The following is a 24884-nucleotide window of genomic DNA, read 5'->3' as shown; positions in this document are numbered from 1 at the left end:
ATTGGAAACTGTAAAGCAAGAAACAGAAAGAAAGGACATTGCAGTATTTGGAGTGAGTGAACTAAGATTGGCTGGAATGGGACATTTTCAATCAGACAGACACAAAGTGATTTACTCCAGAAATGACAAACTCAGCAGAACTGGAGTGGCTTTACTGAGGCAAGATGTAGCACAGGCAGTAAGGGGCTCTAAAGAAAAATCTGATGAATAATATTGGTCAGAATTAGTGGAAAACCCATCAACATAACCATCATTCAAGTCTATGCTCCAACATGAGCTGAATAAGAAGAAATTGAAAACTTTTATGCAGGTGTTCAAGAGGAAATTGCCAACATACCAAAATGAGACATGATGCTAATCCTAGGTGACTGAAATATAAAATCAGGAAACATAGAAGACAGAAATGTTGTAGGATTATTTGGGCTCAGAGTAAGAAATGAAGCAGGGCAATGACTTGTAGAATTTTGTGAAGCCAACTACCTGTTCATCGCAAACACATATGTCAGGCAGCAACCACTCATATGATTGCATACCTGGACTTCACCAGAAAGCCAATGCAGAAAATAGATTAGGAAGCATAATTGGAAGTGGAAGGTAGAGCAGCTGTATTCATGCTACCAAAACAAAACCAGGAGCAGTGACCACTGGTAGTGATCATCAGCTCTTCATTTCAAAAATCAGATTCAAGCTGAAAAACATCACCAACAGAACCATAGTGCCAAGATATAACTTAAGTAACTTCGTTGAAGAATATAAAGTCCACATAAAGAATAGATTTGCATTGCTCACCTTAATTGACTATGAGACAGAAGAACTGTAGACAGAAACTAGAGACATTGTTAGGGAAGAATGCCAAATATCTGTAGCAACAAGAAAGAAAAAACCTATATAGATGTCAAAAGAAACATTTACAGTTGTAAAAGGACAGATGAGAAGCAAATGCAAAAAGTGGCAGAAATATGATCAGAATCCTAAATGCAACTTTTCATGTGACAGTGCTCATAGCACAGCTTCTAGAAACTAAGCCTTATAATGTTGATGTTGAACATCTCATTAGCACAAGTGTCATGCTGAGAACCAGAAAGTTTCTCCTGTCCTCACCGTAGGGGTCTCTGCTGGTGGGAGGACCACCAGCACTTCCAGTACTCTCCTACAAAGTGTACATATTGTTACATGTGGTCAAGTCATGGCCTTTCTCCTACAGAAGAACGGCAACGAGGGATTTTCCATTGCATTTTAATATTGTTTTGATTGATGTTTTCAAGCTGCTGTGTTATAAGGTTATTATTCCTGTAACAGCCTTGTTGAGTTGCCAAGTTCCATGTACTCTGGTTTTTCACAGTTTTTATTGGTTATTAATATTATTTGTTCTGCTTTATATTGTGTGCTGCCCAGAGAGCCCTATGGGCTATGGAGTGGTTTATAAATAAAATAATAAACTAAACACCTCTATATGCTGTCTTCCACTAAATGGGGTCCTAGTGCATCAGTCCCCCTATGGATGACTAAACAAGCACAAAAGCAGAGAAAGCTAAAGCAAGAGGGCAGATGTGGTTTGATGGAATTTTCTCAAAGAACTCCAAGCAGCACTGCTCACCCCACCCAGTCACCAATGGTAATGATCTGACCATCTTTTCAAAGAAGGAAATTTGGAAGAGAGGTATAGTGTGAAAGGAGTTAAGGTGTAGTCTTCTTTGCATTGGTACTTGTGTGCCACAGATGCATACCTACATATACTGTTGATAAATGAATTAATTCATGTTTTTGACTATCAAGCAGTTGATCCCAATACTATATGATCGTTATAAGGTTATAAGACTTGATATGAAACAATAAGCATTTTAATATTTTCTTTAAGGAACACACTTGTTCCTTATCAAAGTCCACATGCCCAATTGCACATAACATGACCAGCTTTGTATTAGAATAAATCCTGGGTTTCCAGGCAGAGATGCTTCATTATAGCCAGGTTGCTGTATTGTGTATTGTCATGTATTCTGGGTATAGTTCTAGAACCCAGCATTTGATAATTTCAGTTGAGTGTGTGAATCCGTTCTAAGCTCTCCTCCATGTTTCAAACACATCAATGTTCTTTGTGTCCGCTTTCTTCACTGTCCAGCTTTAACACCCATACAATGCACTTGGGAATACAATAGTGTGGATGGTAGTCTCCCATGAAGCATCCTTACAGTTGATTATCTTTTCTAGCTCCTTCATTGCTGCGCTTCCAAGTCTCAGTGTTCTTTGAATGTCCTGGTTACAGTCTCCCTTTGAATTGATAACTGGGCGGAGGCATGTGAAATCTTCCACCAATTTCTTCCTTCTTAAGGGTAACTAGGTAGTATTGCCTTTTTTTTTACTACTACACCAAATAACATGAACGGTTATATGCTCCTTTTATGCGCTGTATAAACTGCAATTTTACATTTTCAGTACATACTGAGGCCGCTTAACTGTAGATGCTCAATAAATATATCGCCTATTGATCAAGGATTGTTGAATTCCTTTGTTCCATTACCGATCTTGATGTGTTATGTATGATGTCCTCCTTTTTGTTGCCTTTCTTTTGACAACTTCAAAACTAAAACAGTATTTCGTGGGTAAATTAAATATCTAAAGCCCCCCTCCCCAGCTGCAATAACCATTCGGACCGCACCGCTTGCAAATGCTTCACCTGGCCGACTAAGCCCCACCGCGGCTCTTCACCTCCATCCCCCTCGCGCCGCCGCCCCCCCCCCCCGCCCTGCGCGTGCCAATAGGCGATGCAGATGTCAGCGGGCACGCCTCCTTCCCGCTCTCCCCTAGAGCGGCTCTTCCCTCAGCCAGACTCCCCTCCCCACCCCACCCCGCTGCCTCGCGCCCCCCCTGGTGGTAGAGCGGGCCTCCCTTTCCTTCCCACAATGCCCGTTTAGGCTGCTGTGCCGCGGCTGCCTCCGCTCCAAGATGGCGCAGGCGATATTCGAGGCGCTGGAAGGTATATTTATCTATCTATGGGGGGGGGGGGGGGGGAGAAAGAATCGACAAGGCTTCAACCTCGCCTTGTCATGGCGAGAGCAAAGGCGCCACGAGCCCAGGCGTGGCTGTTCCACGCCAGGTCTCTCCTCCCGCCGCTGCGGACGGGACAGGGGCTGCGAAAGCTGCGGGGCCGCCCCAGGCAACCGCTGGGGCCGAGGGAGGGTTCATGGAACAGCCGCGGAAGCTGTGCCTGTCTGTGTCTGTCTCCTGGAGCAGCAGCTGCAGAAGCAGCGTCACTTTGTCTCTTGACATGCTGTGGCAGGATGTTAGGAGGGGAAGGGGCGCTTTCAGTTCTGCTGGAAGGCCTTTCCTGAAACAAGGGGGAAACTCTTCCGAATACCTGAGGTATTCGGCCATTGCTGCCGCCGCCTCTTGGCCTTCTAGGGGATCTTACCAAGAGACCCTGCAAAGAGGAGCTCCCCCCACCCCCACCCCCATTTCTACCTTTTATGTTCTTGAGTAGGGCAGGTAGGGTACAGATCGCCACCTTTCCCAGAGAAAGTCAAAACTGTTTTGTGTTCATTGGCGTTGCGTTAAAATCTGTATTTTTTTAAAAAAGTGTCACTTGTCTCCTGCTAGCAAACTAGATCTCATTTGCTCCACAAGTGGTGCTTGCAGTTTTACATGTTCTTACTTTGAGCTAAAATGGCTTGTCCCAGCTGGATCAGGCCAACAGTCCTGCAGTTTGGCTTTTAATGTAGCCAACCAGATCCTTGTTTTAATTTATGCATGCCAGTAGTGCAACAGGAGCGAAACCATTTTGTCTTGTGAAATCCCTCTAAGGCACCCAGTCTTAACACATCTTCAGCTATAAGCAAATCTTGCTGAGCAGGACTTTGCTTCCAAGGAAGCACTAATGGGGGCTGCTAGGACATGCTCCATAGGGTTTTAAAATAGGCTTGCTGTGCCACAGTTCTGAGATACCAAGTTGGTGGGTGCTTGGTTCCTCAACTGAGGTACCAGATTACCTGTTTTCCTGAAATATGTGTCTTGGGACAATTTATGATAAAGACTAATTCACATATGTATTGATATTACATTGCATGTGCCTGGACAGTGGTAATTTTCTTGCAGAGCACTGATTATGTAGTTATATGAGAATAAGTATGTAGATGACAAACTACAGCTATATTTTGCATAGAAATATTTGGTGCAGGATATTGCACATGAGTATTCTGTGTACACACACTTGATTTCAGACAAAATGGAAAGTAACTGACTAGCTGAGAAGGGTTTTTATTGTTTTCTGACTCCTGAACTTTTGTTCAGAATCCCAGATTGTCATAAATGTTAATGGGATGTTTAGCCATACTGAGTTCTAGAACCAGAGAAAAATCTGACGGATTCAAGTATTTGGGGTTTTTTTTGCTATGAATTGTGTGTGTGGGGGGAGCAGTCTAACTGATTAATATTAAACTGAATAAGGATTTTCCACCCCACCCTGATTGGCCATTGGTATTGATCAATTTCTTGACAATTTGTTCATTTTTGGTTCATGTTGTATTAAGTTGAATGGTGATGTATCTGTGTAGCAGAAATGGGTTAATATTTGTAGAGTTCAATGTTAAGACATGGGCTTGGGCATCAAAGCCCTCCCAGCCCTCCTCATTCTATTGTCACTTACCTGAAATGATTAAAAACATTTGCTTTATGTTAATTCTATGAAGAATTTGATGTGGAAACCAGTGAGGTGTAGTGGTTAAGAATGCTGGGAGTAGGACTAAGAAGCTCTGGGTTCTAATCTCCATTCAGCCATGAAACCCACTAGGTGACTGAGTCAGTCACTGCTTTTCAGCCTAACCTACCATACAGGGTTGTTGTGAGGGTAGAATGGAAATGAGGATAACCTTGTAAGTTGTTCTGGGTTCCTTGTAAAAGTAGACAGGTGGGAAATAAATGCAGTGTGGGAGTAATAATGTCATCAGGTAATCCAACTTTGTATAAATCAATTATATCATACACTCTGATGCAAATTTCATTTTTACTCTGCTGTAGTGTATTGCATAACCCAAATTTTCACTAGAAATCATTTTTGTGGTCAGAAGCTTAGAAAGCTTTTATTGGAACAACTATGTCTCTACCTAAGAGGCTACACTTACCTAGGAAGGCAAACAATATTTATTTCATTTTTATACTGCCCCACAGCTGAAACTCTCTGAGCAGTTATACAGATTATTTCTCTGGAAAATACCAGCAAAGATGAAGGGTAGAAGAATTTATTTCTAGGATGGACAGCTGTACTGTGTCCTGCATTTACTTTGACATCCAAATGTCCAGTCAAAGGACATTTTGTAGCTATTGCCTTTTCTCCATTGTTTTTTTCCTAGTAAGAACAACAACAGAAGAAGCTGTGGGCAAACATAAGATTTGCAAACGGAAGAGTAGCTCTGTGAATGGAAATGAGATGGGGTGCTTGCCTAATAAAAGCCTCATCTGGAAAGTTCCAATATTCTGTTAATTTTTTCCAGTCAGAAATGACAGGCTAGATCAGTGCATAATTCAATGAATTTGTCAAGATGTAATCCAAGCTAGCCCCAGAACAGTATTGGTCCATACTAAATTCTATCAATGCATTTTACCAATAAAAATTAGGATAAGAGCAGGTGGATGGCTTTGCTGGGCAAACCCAGCTTCTACCCATAGCTGCCTGGATGTCACTAGAAGTTCATAAACTACATGAAAGTGATAGCTGTTCCCACCCTCCATGTTTTATCCTCTGTATTAGGTGTGTAAGGGTTGTGTGTGTGAACGTGGAGTTTTCATTTGCTTATTATGGCCAGTAGCAGGGGAGGGTAAGCTTTTATTTTATTTTATTTAAAGCCACTTAAGCTAACAGGTATCACCATAAATTGTGGTTGCATAAGTTAATTATATATCGTCTGCAGAACAGCATCCTATTGTCAGCTGTGAGCCTTCTGACACCCCTGGGTGTCTGTCTAAGTGTTCTAGGCTTACACAAGAGAAAGAGGAAAACGATCTTCACTTGGTTTCCTTTTAGCAAACTCCCCTGCATTAAAATTAAAATTGATATTTCTTAGCCTTTTTATAGGAATATGTTTGAAACCTTTAATTGAAGTTAACAGAATGTCAGACCTGGAACTAAAACTAGTCCTCTGAGTTTTGCAAAAAGCAGTGCTCTCTTTTCTACAGTCTTTCTTCTCAACCGATTGTTTGGTATTTTCTTGGCTTTTGTGAAAGTTTTTCTCCCATTCTGTAAAGCTGAAGTGCCTCACCTAGATTTTAGTCACTAGAAGTTTGCAATCTAAATTATTTGCAACTAAATAAAATGATAATCTGCTGTTATATTTGGATTTTAACCTAACCACACCATTGGAATGGGGATCCTAAGAGTTTCTCTGAAATAGAATTCATCCCTCAGTCTGAAAAATAGTCAGCACCTTTACCTTAAACATTGAGGCTGAAATCCTATACAAGTTTACTTGGGAACAATTGTTATTAGATTTAGCAGATGTTATTTCTGAGTAGGCATGCATATGATTCTATAGTAAAGGATTCTTTGTATAGCTTTTCAGTTTTATGATTATCCTTTTGGAGATAGGATTGGGTACAGTAGCTATGTCACTAATTATATGGCGGTGGTTTTTATATTGTTCTGCCCTGGTAGGAAAGGGAAGAAAAATAATTTAAAATAAAGTATAGTTCTTTCTTTTGCTGCTATGCAGATTCATGTATAAAAAACATATGTGAAGTAACCCAACAATTAGAATGTTATGCCCACCACAGAAATGCTTCTGAAAAACAGAGTTCTTACCCTCATAATGTTTTAGATACACCAAACCATCTGGCAAAGCATTACTACATGGTGAGTTTTCCTACCCCAGTTGGTAGCAATCAGCAATGCAAAATGGGAGCTGGAAAATATGCAGTGTCCAGTAGGACTGAGTCATACATTGAACACTGCTAAACATTACATTGAGGGGAAGGAGAACCTGCAATTAGGATGTCAGTACCATGATGGTGATCATAATGTTTATTCCACTGTTACTCTTCTTTTACCCTTGCAGTACTCAAACAGGGCTGACGCTACTGGAAGATGTAGAATTAATACATGCAACTTTCAAGTTTAAATAAATCCTGCAGTTAAATACAGATAGAAAATTTCAATTTTCACATTTTCTTGGTTAGTAGGCACATTTGGAATTTGGAATGGATGAACATGGTGATTACAAAATATACATTTTCCTGAAGTCAAACATATGACACTAGAAGAAGGATAATTTGTCCAAGAACCTAGGTATAAGGAAGAGCTCTGGTCTAAGCTCCAAAACACAAAACCAATCATTAGCACCCAAAGAAAAAAGAAAAAGATGGTGCTGGAAGTACTTAACTATGCAGCATAGCAGCCTCCTGGTTGAAAACATCATTTTAAACAAATCTTTTAAAATAAAATTACAGGGGCAGGGAGCCTGATGGGGACCAAGAGAGGTATTTGTGTGTGCTTTTGTGACCAAAGGCACCACACTGGAGACCCCAGAAGATGAACTGCAGCTAAAAGCAAAGAAAGAACAAATTTAAGTAAGGTGCATGTAAACAATGTCCTTTGCACAAGCAAGCGGAATAGCTCACATACTTCAGAGATCTATGGTGTCACACTTTGGTTCCCATATGAGCCCCTCTTGGCAGGCTGAGAAATTGCCCTCTCTTGGGCCAGAACTCACTTTAAAAAATGACTATGTAATAGGTTTGCCACAGACCTATGTATGTACTATGTAATATTCCTTTATACAGTCCCCAAACATACGCAGCATTTCCAAGTTTATCTGGGGTAGCTGGGTGGCTCCTCCCTATTTGTCTCTTGAGAAGATGCAGTTTCCAATCAGGGAAGGAAGATTTAATTTTCCAGAGCTTATATTATAGGGCTTATGTGTTAATTTATAGAAATGAATGGAAAATATCTCCATGGATTGTTTTGGAATTAACATTTTTATGGCTTGCTGGTTGGCTTTAGGAATTGGATATAGTAAAAGGACAGGAGTGACTTCATAGCAGTCAGTTGCAGTTTGGCCCACATCCTTATGCTAAAATAACTCTGTGGGATAATCCAGTCTTGAAAATAAGAGGCAAACAGAAAATTCCATTCTTTCAATGAAGCATGGTGGTAGCAACATATTGTGGGGATGCTTTTCCTTGGTAGGAACTGGGGAATTGGTTAGGTTTGAGGACAGAATGGTTGGAGCCAAATGCAAGGCAATTCTAGGGGGGGGAAACCTGTTTCAAGTCTGCAAGAGACCTGGGACTGAGGTGGCAGTTCACCTTCCAGCAGGACAATGACCTTAAATACATAGTGAAAGTAACACTGGAGTAGTTTAGAATCAAGAACCTGAATCTTGCAGAATAGCCCATTCAAAGCCTAGACATCAATCTGAGAAAAGTTGGAAGTTGTTCATTGGTGACCCCATCCAACCCAATAGAGCTGGAGCAATTTTGCCTGGAGGAATGGGTAAACTTCGTAGGATCCAGATATACAAAGCTTATAGACAACCAAAGACTCATAGCTGCAATTGCTGGCAGAGGTGATTCTACCAAGGATGGACTGGGAGTGGGGAGGATACTTCTGCAACCCACAAGTGCCAGTTAAGGTTTGGTTGCTTAAGTTTGTACAACAGTAAAAAAGTTTTGCACCTTCAGTCTCCTGTGTATCTTGTGTACATCAAGTGGTAATTCTAGTTAAATCCATTTCAATTCCAGGTTTTAACCCAACAAAATGTAGAAAAGTCAGAGTGGGAGGTGGGGATAAATACTTAGGCAAGACACCGTATTACTGTCTTGTGGTGGCTACAGCATTTTTTAAGCATACAGCAGTATAGGGGCCATTAGTGGTGAGTATTTCAGCTGTTGGAGGAATTGATTGGTTCCTTATTTTAAAAAATTGCTATTTATAAATGTCTTTTGGAATGAAGTAAAGTAGATAAAATCAGAAAATAAGAGCTTCATGGGATAATGAACCAAAATGTTCTGTGTAGTCTCAACAATGGAGTATTGCCATAACTTCCATACATGTAATTTCTACATGATGATTCAACAAAAATCCACGTTTTGTGTATATTGGACTCCACAGAGGCTTTCTAAGAAAAAGCTGGCTAACCATGTTAGTTCCTGGTGCTGTGCTGAGGAAATGCATCATCAAGTCATATGATGATGGATGGGCATGTTCTGTAGTTGTAGCTTTTTGCCTGGAAGTCATCACTTTTATAAACTTTGCCCTTTAAAATCTGTGATAATTGCAGGTGTTCAAGCACTTTTAAATTGTATTTCTGTGATGTGGGGATTAGCAGGTGGATAGCAAAAATGGAAGCTGAAAGCCCTGGCAGTTGTAAAGAGATTTATAGTTGCTTGGAAGGATAAAGAACCACCAGCTATCATTGAGTGGTCTGAAGATATTACTGAACATATGTCCTACAGTTATCAGTGTACTATGAATGATTATTTCAATATATGCACAGCTAATATTAATGTATATATTTTAAATAAAAAATATTCCATTTCCCCCTTCTACTTCCCCCCTTTATTCATGCCAGTGTAAATTATTATTGTGTAGGGGTGTGTTATATATTATGTTCTTCCCTTTCTTTCTTTCTTTCTTTCTTTCTTTCTTTCTTTCTTTCTTTCTTTCTTTCATGGCTTCCCCCATTTCTTTTTGTTGTTGTTTTGGACTTCAACTCCCATCAGACCCAGCTACCATATTTACCAGTTAGGATTTCTGGGAGTTAGGTTCCAAAACATCTAGAAGCCTCCAAGTTGGGATAAGCTTTACTGATAGAACTCTTAAACATTGCCCACTTTTTGGCCGAGACAGACATTTTGCCGTTCCACAGAAAAGAGCTTTGGGAATTTTGGGGCAGGTTATGGCTTAGCAAGCTGAGCCCGCAGGCAAGTTATTTGATTCAGCTTCTGTGCTTGTGCCATGGAAATAATCCTCCTGCTCCCACTAAGGTTGAGAAAGACTCAGGGAAATCCTGAGCATTTTTAAAAAAAATTATTAGCACCATTAATGTGATAGGTTTTAAAAATTGTTGGGTGTGGATATTCTTTTGGTACATCTGATGCAATAGGGTGGTTCATTGTGTAAGTACAGTAAATGAAAGGAGAAGAAAGCTTACTTTGTAAGCAGATCAGGACATTGCATTTTGCATGTTTGATATGCTTAATGTGACATTTTTGATACATTTTATATTGTCAGACCAGTTGTTTATTCTTGAAACTGCAGGTGTTTCAATATACAGCCTCACTAACCATCATTTCTGTCCCTTTCAGGAATGGATAATCAGACAGTGTTGGCTGTTCAGTCCTTATTAGATGGCCAAGGAGGAGTAACAGATCCATCAGCACAAACTGTCAACACATCTACCACCATCCAGTCTATGGGTGGGTGTCTTGTTTGCATGTTAAAGGAGGTTGAAATGGAAAGGACGAAGAGCTGGGCTCCTAGTATGTCAATTGCCTTTGTCACTTTGACTCTATGATATTCAGAAACAGTTCACTGGAATCTGATGTTGAAGTGCAGGCAATGTGCGTCAGGGGATTCTAAGCTCATCTTACTTTCCTAGCATCATATCTTCAGACATCAGTTACATGATCCTAGAAACTATGTACATCAATTTCTGCTGACCTAATGGCTGACTGGATAACAACCCATATCATCCTTAACCAGCATGGTCATGGGGATTGGCTATGCTGAGCAGAGGCATATAACGAATATCAGAAAAGAACAGTGAGGATTCGGGGCTGCTGGCATGTCAAAGGCAGCCTAGACTCACGAATTTATTTCACTATCTCTTCCACTCTATTGGCCAACAGTGTTTTGACTAAGGAGGACAGTTGTGGGTTAATTTCAGATCATGGCAGGACTAACAACCAGCCCCGTCCCTTTTTCCTTGTAATTTAACATTCGGCCCCTCTAGCCTTTCTTCTCCCCTGGTTTTGGTCTGCAGCATAAATAAGCAGCTTGGCATGTTGGAGCAAATAATCCTTGGGCTGTCCAAAGTATGCAGTCAAATCCCAGGTTCCTAATTAAGAATCTTTGTTAGAACCATAAAATAAAAAATAAGGGTAGGGAAGGAAAGGAAAGGAAAGATAGGTATTTTACTCTGTATGTGCACAGTGAAAGGCAGTGTTATTTCCAAATCTGTAGCAGATAGGCCAGCCCTGCTCTCCAGTGTTTGTATGTTTTCATTGTATGTTTCCATGTCTTTGAAGGTGTGCATTTCTACTTCGTAGGTAAAAGCATAAAAAGTGAACTTTGCTTCAGGTAGCAATCATTGTTAGAAAGCCAAGCATTGGTTGCTATCCTTATAAAAAGGCCCCCAACTTGACAATTTGCTTCCCTCTGGCTAAAAGCCTCTGTTTAGTTACTCTTGCCATGCAATATGCTACTTCCTCTTGATTGCAACTGAAAAGGACTCTGTTCTGGATTTATAACTTTCCCCTTCTGATTGCAGATGATGAAGATGTGTTTCTTTGTGGGAAGTGTAAGAAGCAATTCAATTCATTGCCAGCATTCATGACTCACAAGCGGGAGCAGTGCCAAGGCAATACCCCCTCTTTGGCTACAGTCTCGCTGGCCACCAACAGTGTATACACTCCATCTATTACATCAGTGCAGCAGGCTCAGACCACCAATCGCCAGGTAGCAATGCTGAACACTTGGAGGTTTCTGTGCTATAAATTGTACATAGCAGGAGATAACCCCAAGCAAGTTATAGCCGTTGATAGTCATGGCTTTTGGAAACCCCAGTAAGTTTTCTTGGGCTGTCTCCATTTGATTAACAAAAACATTGCCATAGTATTTTCAGCATTTCACTACTTTTAAAGTATGTTTTTTTCCTGCATGCCATAGTATATAACTAATACTGTAATTGTATTGGATTACTTTATTCGCAGGAAGTTATTGAGGTACTTAGTTCAGTTTTATTGATGAGTCTACAAAGTTATCACCATGCTCAGGATACATATAAATGACAACATAATATGCAGTTTCTTCTCATAGCAATAATACATTTCTCCTGGATATGAGACCTGTGTGTACTGCCTATTGGCATAGAGCTTGTCCACAATGAAGAGTGTAGTGGCAGTTTAAAAATGAACAAATTTATTCTGACATAATAACTTTTAACCTTTTCTTCCTAATAGATCTCTACATATATTACTGTCCCGCCGTCTCCTCTAATTCAGACACTAGTACAAGGGAATATTTTAGTAAGCGATGAAGTCTTGATGTCAGCTATGTCTGCTTTTACAACGTTAGACCAACCAATGTCCACTGTGCAGCCCTCTGTGCAGGTAAGCAGTGTTTACTGGTCTTTTTTCAGAAGTACGTAAACACTGGCAAATTACATATAAAAGGGGAGGAAGTAATTTTATAAGAGTCTTGTTGTCTTGCAAAGGCACAAAATGCTAAAAGTATGTCAGGCACCACTGAGTGAAATATTGATGTGATATTCGTATAAATGTTATCATTTTACAAAATAACAAATATCACAGTCTTGTAGTAAGATATATGTAACAGAGTGAACTAAATTAATATACAGCATAGTAAATTAGCATTGTATACTAAATTACTTTGAAAGGAAAAGAGATAAATTAATGCTGCTACATATCTATGTCCATGTATGCCAGGCATCAGAAAGACAAAAGGTATGTGAAGAAACTTATGTAGTTTCATCACTAGCTTTTTCCATCCTATGCCAACGTATTTTCTGTAGAAATCAAGTTAGATGCTATAGATGTTTGTAATCTTGGTTTATGAATGATGGTCTGAAGCCCAACCCTTTATTTCGGACACTTTGATGATTTCCCATTCTGTCTTTTTAGAGCAGCCTGAATATGCATACTGGCGCAGGATACTTGTCTCAGCAACCACCTCCCCCTCCTCCTCCACCACCACCTCAGCCTCCCCCTCCTCCTCCCCCTCAGTCACTTGGAGCACCAGGCCAGACCAGTGCAGGGAGCAGCGGTGTGGTGGAAGTCTACAGTGCACCTGCATCCATGACTGGGAATGGAACAGTAGAGATACAGAATCTGGGAATGCAGCCCTATCCACCCATGGAGGTAGCAGCGGGGTTTTGGCTGCGTAGTGCAGCATGATTCCAGTACTGCTTGCTGGCTTCTTTCTAATGTGTGTGTGATCTCTCTGGTTCTAATGCAGGAGTAAGAAAGGCTGTATCTGATTCAACTTTAGAACACTATTCATCAAATAAATTAGTGACATTGTAAGATGCATAAGGTTGTATTTTAATCAATAGTTATTTCCTCTGTGGGCAAACTGGTAATCAGAAAGCTGATGACCATTTGCAGGGAACTGGGAAAACAAAGAAACTATTTATAGGCTGCAGCAGGATTGATGTGGAGAGATTACTGAACTAAATGAGATTAAGATGGAACATTATCTGTCTCCAAATACTGGAATGCAAAAGGTGAGCTGGGAAGCAGAGGCTTTGTTTAGAAAGCTACTAAGTGGTATAGTTTTTAGATTAATAGGACAAAGCCAATTACTAGAAACCCAGTTAAGACAGTCTTTGAACAGGGACATTCAGAAGTTCCCACCCTTCCCCACACGTGCACATTCAGCTCCTGCACTTCTGGATCAGAATCCAAGTCAACAGCCTTTGAAGGCTGTACGGAAGGAGTGGCCCCAGTCCCTGCAATACCAATGAAAGAAAGGAGGCAAGACCTTTGCCTGCTTGTTTGTCTTTTTTGAAGATACAGGGACCACAGTGCAGAAGAGTGCTGTAACCCCATTACTCTCTATGGCATATGCATCTGATAATGAATGTAGGCATTTACTTTGCCCGTGCAAATGTGGGTCACAATTATTCTCTGGTCTCAGTTGTAAATAGATGTTGAGTTGGCTTTATAACCCTATGTTTGTCCAAAAGAATCCTTAGTTGTTTGTGTGAGAAATTCCAGATGTGTTCTGTATGCATTAAAAAAAATTCCTAAAGGTTTGTATGGCATCTCTCCTCTAATCAGGGAATCAAGTTTAGGTTTTGTGGTGGCTGAAAATGTTCTGGTTTGCTTAGCAGAATAAAATGTGGATACTTGGTTTACCACATTTCTGGGACCAAGGGAGTTCCAGTTTTCACAGGGAATATTATTCACTTTGCAGTGCTGCAAAGCAAGGTGGAGCATATTAGTGGGTCTAATCTGATGCAGCTAAAAATAGGCATCAATGTTAAACTTGCTTTTATCGTACATAATTGTAATGTGCATTTCATTACAGTGACTGTGTTCAGCTGTAATGCTAAACCATTGGTTAGTGTTACAAGGACAAGCTTCTCCTTGAGCTTGTATGCTGCCGCCTTTCCTCTTCTTTGATATGTCAGTCAGTGAGGAGATCAGAAGTTCCCCTTTTGTTTTAGGTTAACTACAGTGTTCAGTGATTGTTGCCGACAATGAATAGTGAAAATAATAGTGTTTCTACTAGCTGTAATTAAGATCAACCACAGTTTGCCTAGATTGAGGAAACATGTTAAGCTGTCCTTAGTCAAAAACAAGCAAAAAGCTCTGAATTCTTCCTCATGAACCCTGTGGTTTAGAGCAGTAATTCCCAGCCTGGGATACACATATCCTCAGGGGTATGAACCAGGACATTTAGGGGTATGCAAAAAAAAAAAAAAAAAGTACAATAGCGGAAACATGCACATACATGTTTATTGCAAACATTTTCCTAATATGAAGGGAGCAGTTTATGGAAATGGGCTGCCAAGGGGTGTGCAAGTGAAAAATGGTTGGGAACCACTGGTTTAGAGCTGTGCCTGAACCAGCCTAAAATGCTACATGCTTCATCCTCCTCTTCTTTAAAGAAATACTTGTTTAACCTTTTCATTGCTTCTTAACTCTTGAGGATACATGAAACAGGCCAAAGCATAAAAGCCTTTCCAGATATTAGTTTTATTCTCACATAGTACATTGGAAAATAAAACTGGGCATACTGCTGTATCTTTTTTTTAAAATCAGAACTGGTAATCATATACGTTTTACAATTTCTAGTTCAGGACCAAAGTTAATAAGTGTTGGATATGTATTGTTGGATTACCTGTGTTTTTACATTTATTTTTAAATGATTTTGTCAGAGCATTACATCAGGATCACAAGGGAGGTCTTGATCAAGAATTAAAGTTTTCCTCAGTAGGGCAACAAGATAGACATGTGACCAGCCTGTCTCTCCCTTATGTTTATTTGAGAGAAATACAAAGAAATGGAAAACTAGATAATTGAGTACCTTGCTTAGCTTAGCTTTGTTCAGATTCAGTTTTGGATTTGGGTTCAGCTTTAATTAAATGTATCTGCAGCCTGATTCTTTCTTACCACAGGAGCTTTTTATATTTTCACTGTCTCTCACCTCTTGAAGAGGGTGGAAGCCTAGAGAACCCACTTCTGCTTTCTTATTTTATGTTTTTCTGAATTATGTTTGTGTTCTGAATGTTTGATAGTGATTCAATATCTTAATAAATGTTTTTACCAATAATATCTGTTTTAGGTACCCAGCCAATGTGTAGAAAACCCAGTATACTCCTCCCCTCCAGTATACAGTCCAGGCAAGCAAGGTTTTAAATCCAAAAGCCCGAACACTGCTGCTTCACTGAATAGTACGTGTGGAGGAAATGTGAGCAATTATGATTCAACATCACCTTCCAAGAACCGTCATTCTAAAACAGACAGCAGCCTGCTAGAAGGTAAGGCTCCTCACAACCAGCCCTTGCTGTGGTCATGTCTCCTGTGGGCAGCAGAAGGCCTTTGCAAAGTATCCGAATGGCCTATAGCAGGGGTGGGCAATATGCACTTGATTGTGGCTTCTGGTGTGTCTGGACCTCTACCATTGCTTGTATTGTACTGCTGCTGGATTTTAGTCGTCCACATTTTCATATTAAAGAAAAACATGCAGAGACTTACAGGAAATTGTTTCCCCACAGGGTATGGCAGGAGAGATAAAGAGTAACCTTTTAGAGATACAGAGAGGTACAGGAAACAAACACCAGAGCTGTGTGTATCTTATCCTCTTTCACTTTATAACAGACAACTCCCATACTGGCCACTAAGCTTGGGGAGCTCATGATGAGAAGGGATTTAAAATACTCATACAGTCTTATGGATTGGTTTGAGAAGTGAAGGATTTCAGTTTGATTTCACATAAGGATATCTTTAGGAGTGCTTCACAGATTATGAAATTTCTTTGCAAGGGGCTGTTCTACCCAGGAATTAGCATGTTGCCTGTATATGGTTTGTCACTCATGACTATTCCATGCCTGGGATAAAGAGTTGGGATTCTTCCATATTTATTTGGTAGATAGGCACTGCATGGGAAGCCTCAGCCATACCTTTAAAAAGTTGTTTCAAGGTTTGTTACTTTACATTAGAGAGAATCAGAATGTCTGTTCTTCTGAATAACATTTTCAGGAAACTGACCTTGGTTATCATCCACTAATGTTTGGTGGTTCTGCTTTTGGGCTGGTATGTACATTTTCCTTTATTATTATCATTTCCTGGACGTTAACACATGGTCAACACATACAGATATATGTTTCACTTCTGACAGCTGATAGACACATACTATAAGATAAGAAGAATGTATTCTCATCACTTGTAATGTAATGGATTGAGCACCTAATGAGGTTTTTAACATTCGAATGGATGGTGAACAGATACCATTCTTAAATATTTGCATATATGGACATTTGGTTTGCCTTTGTTGAAACTTTAAATATACTTGATATATTCTAACCTATGTGGGTAAATAGTTTTGTTCTCCTTTTTAAATGGTTTTTTTAGTGAAACTTGCAACGCAAAATAAATGAATGCAATTGTGAAAATGTTATTGTGATAGCACAGGAGCTGCTGCAGTGTTTCCTTCTTTCCATGCTTCCAGGTGCCGAAGAAGCCCAGGCTATGCTTTATGCATTCCCGGATATAACTCCAGCCTAATGAAAAGGGTGTGATTAAGAATTGGTGATTGTGGCTTTATCTGCATGAACTTCTTTTTGTTTTGTTCTGCTTATATTGCAGGAAAACCCAAGTCACCAAAACTGAAATGTACATACTGTGATAAGGCCTTCACCAAGAACTTTGACCTGCAACAACATATCAGGAGGTAATATCAAACTTCCAAACAGGACATTGGGACAGTAGTAAATACAACAGTGCAACAACTTGGCTGGATATACAGTGATCCTGTCGTTGGAGCCGTTTGCTGCTTAAGACTTGGAAAATGAGAATAATTTATCTGCTAGGGTAGTATGGTCCCTAAAGTGTTTAACATGGGCCTCAGTGTGGCATGTGTAGGTAGGCTGCCTTGCCTGTGTTCACAGTGAAGCCCTGAGTCTTGTAGGACCTCACCAGGGCGCATTGCCAGCCTGCCATGTTGGCCAAGATTATTAGTTTCCATGCTGCCAAGTTCAACTCCTATTTTGCATCTCAACACATAGAAACAGGCTATTTGGCTACATCTTCATGCTTATGGTTTGTGCTTCTAGCTCATGCCCCTGCCTGTAGCCTTCTGCTATGTCCTGCTTTCCAGTTTGTTCATTCATTTCATTTCTGTGGTGCCCCATAACCTAAAGGTTCTCTGGGTGGCTTACAAATGCTAATGCTAGTTCCAGTTCCTTCCTCTCTGGATAGGTTTCTTATTCCTGGGAGTTCCAGTGCATCTTTTCATGTTTTGTAAAACCATTAATTTAGAAATTGAACAGGTTAAGGAAGGAGTTCCAGCAGCAGCCAGTAATATTATCTATGCTTATAAGATACAACCTTTACTTACTAGCATTAGATAGGGATGTTGGAAGTTGTTTTAAGAAGCACCATGAGTGCATTTGACTTCAGCATCCTAGATTAGGTAGCAATTTGTAATTGGGTAGACTGTGTACTAGTGAAATTAAGGGCTTACTTGGATGACTAAGGCAAAGCATGTGTTAACTAAGAAAAAGACTTTTTGAATGGTAACATGTGGCAACGGTGCAGTGGAAGTTGTGGGGGAGGGAATTGTACCCCTGCCAAAAGGAGTGTTTGCCTCAGCAGGGCAAATACACTCCCAGCCAATTTTCCATCACAAAGATCAGTTTGGGTTTAACAATAAAGCAACATCAGGTCTCTTCAGGCTATTTTTTGTGCCATAAAGTTGATCTTAAACAATTGCAGACTGTCCTGGAGCATAGCGCCTGTGAAGGAAGGAGGGAAGGAAGAAAGGAATGAGAGAGGGGGAGAGAGGTTCCCAAATGCTGGGATAATCTGCTTGTGTCTAGAATATTTTTAGGGTGTGTGAATGCTGCCTGTGGTTTTATTATTACAGTGAGGAAAGCCCTGTATGATTGCAAGTTTTAAAAAGACCACAGCTTTGCATAAATTGCTCAGAATGGCACTAGTATGTGGGAGCAACAGGGAAGGATCTTGTGTTGTTAGCCACCAGTGCTATCTTTCTTTAAATTGTTTTGTATATTGCCTGTCATCCAGTGGATTCCAGGATGATGAGCAGCAAGTATAATAGTCATTTGAACACAAACTGTAAAAACCATACAGTAAAACTACAAGATTAGCAATACTATAAGAATCAGGTAAAATCAAATATGAGATGGATTGAATCCATAAATGAAGTCACAGACTTGAATTTATCAGAGCTGAGTAGGGTTGTCAAGTATAGGATATTTTGTGGGACTTTCAATCATAAGGTCACCGTAATTTGGAGATAGCTTGATGGCACATAAGAACAATGGCAGCAGCATCAAGTAAAACCCCATTGCAGGTTAAGACAGGTTAGGACACGCATCTGTCTAAATAACATTTTCTTAACATAGCACAAATGATAGTAACTTGGGTGTCAGGATACTGTTTCACGCTTGTATAAGAGAAGCATATTCTAGATGGCACACTGAATAATAATGGAACTACTGGGCAGAGACTGCATTTTTCAAACAACTGCAAAGTGCATTTGGATGCTGCACCAATGTGGACTTCCTGTCACAAAGTACTCTTTTGGGTAGAAGACGCTTGGAATCCCATGGTATGGATCAAGATGCCTCTGTGCTCCCTTTCCATCTGAGGAATGGCAAGTGCTTGTGCAAGAGGCGGAAAGAAAAGCTCTTCTCCGTTGTGGAACAGCTTTTCTGAGGAGGTGTACTTGACTCATTTGAGCAGGTGGCGAAGACTATTTTATTTGATCAATGAAGTGCTCTTTTGATTTGGCCTTTTGATGTTTTCACTGTTGGGCTGTATTTATGGTTTTATAGGGCTGTAGGTGCTTTAACTGTGATCCACCTTGACTGCATGTAATTATTAAAATGCTGGGTAGAAATAATTAAACTAAAGAATACAATGGAAAAAATAGTATGTTTGCTACTTTGGAAGGCATTGTCCTACTCCTAAATGCTGCTGAATTTTCTGGGGGCAGAAATCTGCTAAAACAAACTTGAGCCCACAACATTCAGTGTTGTAGTTGGGTGCACTCAGGATAACCAGCAACATGGCTTTTCTTGTGTTGAGAGGTTCTGCCTCCTCCTCTCTGATTTACTGTTCTCTTCCGTCCTCAGTCACACAGGGGAGAAGCCATTCCAGTGTATCGTGTGTGGCCGTGCCTTTGCACAGAAGTCCAACGTGAAGAAGCACATGCAGACCCATAAAGTGTGGCCACCAGGGATCGGGTGTACCATCTCTCAGAACTCTGTCACTGTGCAAGTCATGGCACTCAACCCCAATCAGCAGGAGGATGAGGAAAATGCAGGTGCATTATTTTCTGGTGGGACAGCCCGTTGTCCTGCTCCCTAAACTTCTGAATAATTGTACTTCTACATATTTCTATTTGTCTTTCTTTTATACCATTCCCACGACCAGGAGGCTTTAGCAAGATACTTTTTGTGCAGGGCCAGTTTCAGAATGTGTGAATGCACAAATCTCTAGGCCAGATATGTAGGCAACATGATGCTGTTGAGCCATAGCTACCTATTTCAGCCTTCCCAAATTTAGTGCCCTCCAAATGGTTTGGGCGACAGCTCTCAGAACTCCTGAGTATTGGCTATGCTGGCAGGGCTGCTGGGAGTTGAAGTCCCAAACCTCTGGAGGGCATGAGATTGGAGAATATCACTTTCCCATGCATTCATGAGGTTGAAGAACACTGCTTTTCCATACATTCTGTCTATGCATAGAACAGAGTCTGTTTATCCAGTGACTTGGATGCCTGATATAACTGGCTTCATACACGTCCTTGCTGTTGTCCATGCACAAAAAGCATGTGCGTCCCAGTCTACACCCACTTGTTTTGCCAGGTGATAATATGACTGTTGTTTGGCCAAGATCTTTTTTGCGAGTTGTACATACCAGCCACTCATTGACTGTTGAGTAGAGTGTGAAGGGCCCATCTAGCCCACCATTTCAGGAACCTACTAGAGGACCCGCCAAAAGGAGCAACAGGAAGAAAAGAAAATTCTGAATGATCAATAAGTGCCATCTATAAATTACAATGGGGCTAATAGGGCTTGTTGGTGAAGAATAGCAGTCAGTGCTTCCCACTGGACTGTTTGTGTGGTCTCAGCATACCTAAGGCAAGGAAGTCAAACATTTCAGTCCAGGGACTGATCTTCGCTTTGGAGAACTTCTTGAGTGGTGGGGTGGAGCCAAAATACCAGTATATTGTATCTTAACAACTCTTCCTATAACTGAGCCTCAGGAGAGGCATTTTAGGATGAAAAACACTGGCCAAACACCACCAAACAAACATTGGTCAGGAGACATGGGGTGGGGGGAAAGGGGCCATGGCTATTTGGGAACCCAGAAGGCTGAATTTGCTGAATTTGCCCTTCAAGTCTAACGTTCAGCACCCTTGGCCTAAAATTGCTATTAGTCCCATCAGGGCAGCTCTTGGCCTGGTTCTAAGTGAGGTGGGAAATCTATTTCTGGCATGTACTTCTCCAGATTGCAGGTAACAGCTGACATGCTGGAAATGCTCCTTCACCAGAAAATGTTCTTATATAGAGAAAATTAGAATTTCATGGAGAAGGCTTGACTAGAATCCTTCCTTTCAACATGTATTTTTATGTGGAATAGATTGGTTTGTTGGGGGTGTTCAGTCATGTGATTCCTTACCTGCAGTCTGAAATGGTATAGTCCTGACATAGGTTTACTCTGTCACCAAGAACTGGTCCCACAATGAAACAGTTCCTTTTTCTTTACTCTCCAAAGGTACTGAAAACATGATAATGCAAATTGACTGAAATACAAAGGGAAAGGAAATGTTTTTCATTCTAGGACTTGGTGATTGAAAAATGCAATGCTTGATAATCTATTCTAAAAGCCTCCCACCCCATATATGCATATGCGTACATACGCACATGTATATTCTCCCAGAGAATACTCCAGACTGAACAGCTGATATTTTAATATCTTGACTTTTCTTCTAGGCTTAAACCTGACTCCTAGAAGCAGTCCCCAACAGCCTCGGGCAATGCCTCCTACAGAAGAACAGGAAACTGGCAAGCTGGAAGCCAAGCAGGTTGTCTTGATAGACAGTTCTTATCAGTGCCAGTTCTGCCCAAATAAATTCAGCACATATTTCCAGCTGAAATCGCACATGACACAGCACAAACACGAGCAGGTAGGTGACAAATCCTTGGACTGCTCTGCCCTGGCCTGCTTAGCCCTTTTGAACTGTCCTCGACTTGCAGAAATATAGTGATGGAGACAGGTGTCCACATTTGCATAATCTCCGAAGATCAAGAAGCCAACTCAACTTTTCTCAGTGCAGAATGTAGGCTAATATGGTGCATCTTGATTTCATTAGCACAATTTAGTGCACATAGCTCTGCCTATTGAGTCAGGCCACTTGTCAATCCAGCCTGATACAATCCTCCTTGATTGTAATTTGCGTTCTGGTAACACTTAGCTAAAAATGGCACCTTATCTTATACACATGAAGGGTGTACTCTTAGAACCGATCTTTAACTCCTCAGCAGATCCAGTGGAGGTTTCAGTTTTGTAAGAGGCTTCATTCAGTATTCTCTGTGCTGATTATTCCATTCCACATTGAATGGAATCCAAGTCCCACAAGATCTAATCTAGCATTCCCCAAACTTACTATAGTGGAGGTACGAACTTGACTTTGCAATCCCTGCAATCTCAGGTGCATTTTAGAGTATGTAAGAATCACCTGCCTTGCCAAGGAACAAACTCCCTTTATGTCCCAGGTCAGTTCCTGGCATGTCGAAGTAGGGCTGGGAAACATTCCCTAGAGAACCACTGCCAGCCAGAGTAAACCAGCCTGGCCATGCTGGTTGTGGGACAATGTAAACATAGGAAAACCATGCTGGTTCAGACCAAGGGTCCATCTAGTCCAGCACTGCATACCCCAGAGGCAACCAGCTGTTCACAGGGTCACTCGAGCAGAGCAGGATGGGTGCAAGAGCTTTGCGGGCCTGAGCTCCTCAGTAAGTGGAGTATGCAGGCATGCCACCTCTGGTGAAGCAGGAAGCACAGAGGCAGTAATTCTAGTTGCCATAGATAGTCTCTAGTTTCGTGAACCAGTCAAATCCCTTTTTAAAGGATCCAGATTGGAGGCCGTCCCATGGAAGTGCAGTCTATCATTTAACTATATGTTGCGTGAAGAACTTTCTCTTGCCTGTCCTAAACCTTCCCCCAGTCCACTTCATAGGATGATCCAGGGTTTGAGTTTTCTGGGAGATTCCCTCCATTCCAAGCATAATTTTAAACCCTCTATCATGTCTACCCTTATCTTTTTTCTAAGCTGAACATTTTTTCAGCCGCTTCTCATGCGGGAGATGCTCTACCCTCTTGATAATTTGTACTGCCCTTTTCTGTATTTTTTCCAGTTCTGTATGTCCTTATTCAAGTGAGGTGACTAGAACTGAACACAATACTCTTAAGTGTGGTTGCACCAAGGATTTGTACAAGGGAGTTATACCTTGTTCTGTTCTGTTCCATTTGTGATTGTGCCTAACATGGGTTTTTTTTGCAGCCGCCGTGCACTGGGCTGACTTTTTCATTGAGCTGTTCATTGCTACCCCAAGACTCCTCCTTGCTCTGTCCTGCTAGTTCCAATCCCATCAGTGTGTATTTGAAATTGAGATTACTCTGCACTTACTTATATTGAACTACATTAACCATTTAAATGTCCATTCTCCAGCTTGATGAGATCCTTTTGGAATTCTGCATACTCCCTTATCCAACCCATCTGGAGCATACCATTTTGGAGAAAGCTTGTGTAGACAGTACTCAGCAAGTCCATCTGTATAAGGCATTTTTGTATGTTTCCAGACTGAAAGGGGGCAAATTTAGAGCAGTTACATAGGCAAAGACCCAACATATTTTATATTCTCTGGATTGGGAATGATGAATGATCCGTTGTCTGCCACAGTGGCAGCTGACTGAAAACAGGGAAGACCAGTTCAAATAATGAGAGAGCCTTCTCTGTGGGTGGGTACTTAGAACTGACAGGAGCCTTTTATTACTTCAGTTACTTTGTTTTGTACAGAATGCTAAGACTTTTTGGGGGGTCCGCAGTTTGGAGATTATTAGTCTAAACTCCCTTCTCCTATTCCCCTTATGTGCAGGTTTACAAGTGTGTTGTGAAAAGTTGTGCACAGACATTCCAGAAGCTGGATTCCTTCTTAGAGCACATCAAGAACCACCAAGAGGAGCTGAGCTATCGTTGCCACCTCTGCAGCAAAGACTTCCCCTCCCTCTATGAACTGGGTGTCCACCAGTATTCCCACAGCTTGCTTCCTCAGCACAGTCCCAAGAAGGATATGGCTGTTTACAAGTACAGTAACAGAAAGATCCGTGGTTTTCAAGCCTTTTTTTGAAGGGAAAGAGAAGCTGTTTTGACTTCAAGTTTAATTTTGTTCTCATTGGGCAAAAATTTGAAATGAGTTTGGGAAAGCAGTCAGTGTTGTTGTTGCTGTTTTTCCTCTTTATAAACTATTTTTGATTGACTGGTCAAATACTGCTGGTCCAGTTCAGAAGTAACATGCCAGATCAAACTGTGGCTTGGGATCATGGTCTAAGAGGAAAACTTTACTGCTGCAGTTCAGATGAAATAGCTAAACTGTAATTTGCTGCAAATACTTTTAATCTCCTTTTGCCTGAGGCTCACCACAGTTCTTTCTCATATCAACAACCCATATTTTGCTTTGTATCTAATTAAGTCAGGTTCTTTTGTATTATTTATTTATTTATTATTTATTTAGAAAGCTTCTATGCCGCCCCATTCGCTGAAGCCTCGGGGCGGCTTACAACAATAAATAAATAATAACAATATAAAACAATATAATATAATTGGAGACCAATTAATAATTGGTATTAATGGTAAGCTTTGGGTAATGGCAAATCAGGTTTTCACATAGCTTCCTTCTCTACCCTTTGCTCAAACCACTCCATGTGTTTCCATTGTTTTTAAGAGAAGTGTTCTCCGAATGGTAATTTGGATCTGAAAATTAGGCAGAAATGGATGATATATTAATTAGATTTTTAAACACACCTTGTGGATCAATACACCTGTTCTTTTCCCCTTCCTGTGCCCCTCACAACAATTTTGTGAGGTTGGCTAGGCAGAGAGTTAGTTGCTAGCCCAACATAATCCAATGTGCTTTATGGTGAAGCAGAAATTTGGACCTAGAACTCCTATGACCAAGCCCAACACTCAAGCCCTGCCTTCTCCAACTCAGTGCCTTACAGCTGTGTTAGACTGCAATTCCCATCATTCCCAGCCAGCATCTCTTTAGCCACTACATCAAGGTGACAATCAGGGTTATACAGTGTCCAGTTTTCTTGTTTGACAATATTCCTCTTAAATGCTAACAAGATAAGAAAATGGCCACCTAACCACCTGCAAGCTTCAGCTGAGCTAACTGCATACA

At 40.8% G+C, this 24884-nt stretch overlaps 1 protein-coding gene across 1 annotated transcript in view; it reads left to right on the top strand.

Annotated features, from left to right (window-relative positions):
- The first annotated feature begins 2909 nt into the window (after positions 1-2909).
- ZNF341 (zinc finger protein 341) overlaps positions 2910-24884 on the top strand; it is a 30639-nt gene continuing 8664 nt past the window's right edge. Inside the window, exons 1-10 of the mRNA XM_044447481.1 lie at positions 2910-2974; positions 10291-10401; positions 11475-11662; positions 12166-12315; positions 12847-13083; positions 15515-15710; positions 17038-17122; positions 19551-19741; positions 21414-21607; positions 23580-23828. Coding sequence (XP_044303416.1) covers positions 2944-2974; positions 10291-10401; positions 11475-11662; positions 12166-12315; positions 12847-13083; positions 15515-15710; positions 17038-17122; positions 19551-19741; positions 21414-21607; positions 23580-23828 — 1632 coding nt within the window. The 5' untranslated portion in view covers positions 2910-2943. The remainder of the gene's footprint in view (positions 2975-10290; positions 10402-11474; positions 11663-12165; positions 12316-12846; positions 13084-15514; positions 15711-17037; positions 17123-19550; positions 19742-21413; positions 21608-23579; positions 23829-24884) is intronic.

Source organism: Varanus komodoensis, unplaced genomic scaffold (genome assembly GCF_004798865.1).
Source record: "Varanus komodoensis strain SLA01 unplaced genomic scaffold, ASM479886v1 scaffold52, whole genome shotgun sequence".
In the NCBI taxonomy this organism is placed as follows: Eukaryota; Metazoa; Chordata; class Lepidosauria; order Squamata; family Varanidae; genus Varanus; species Varanus komodoensis.
This window is presented reverse-complemented; position numbering and strand designations above follow the sequence as displayed.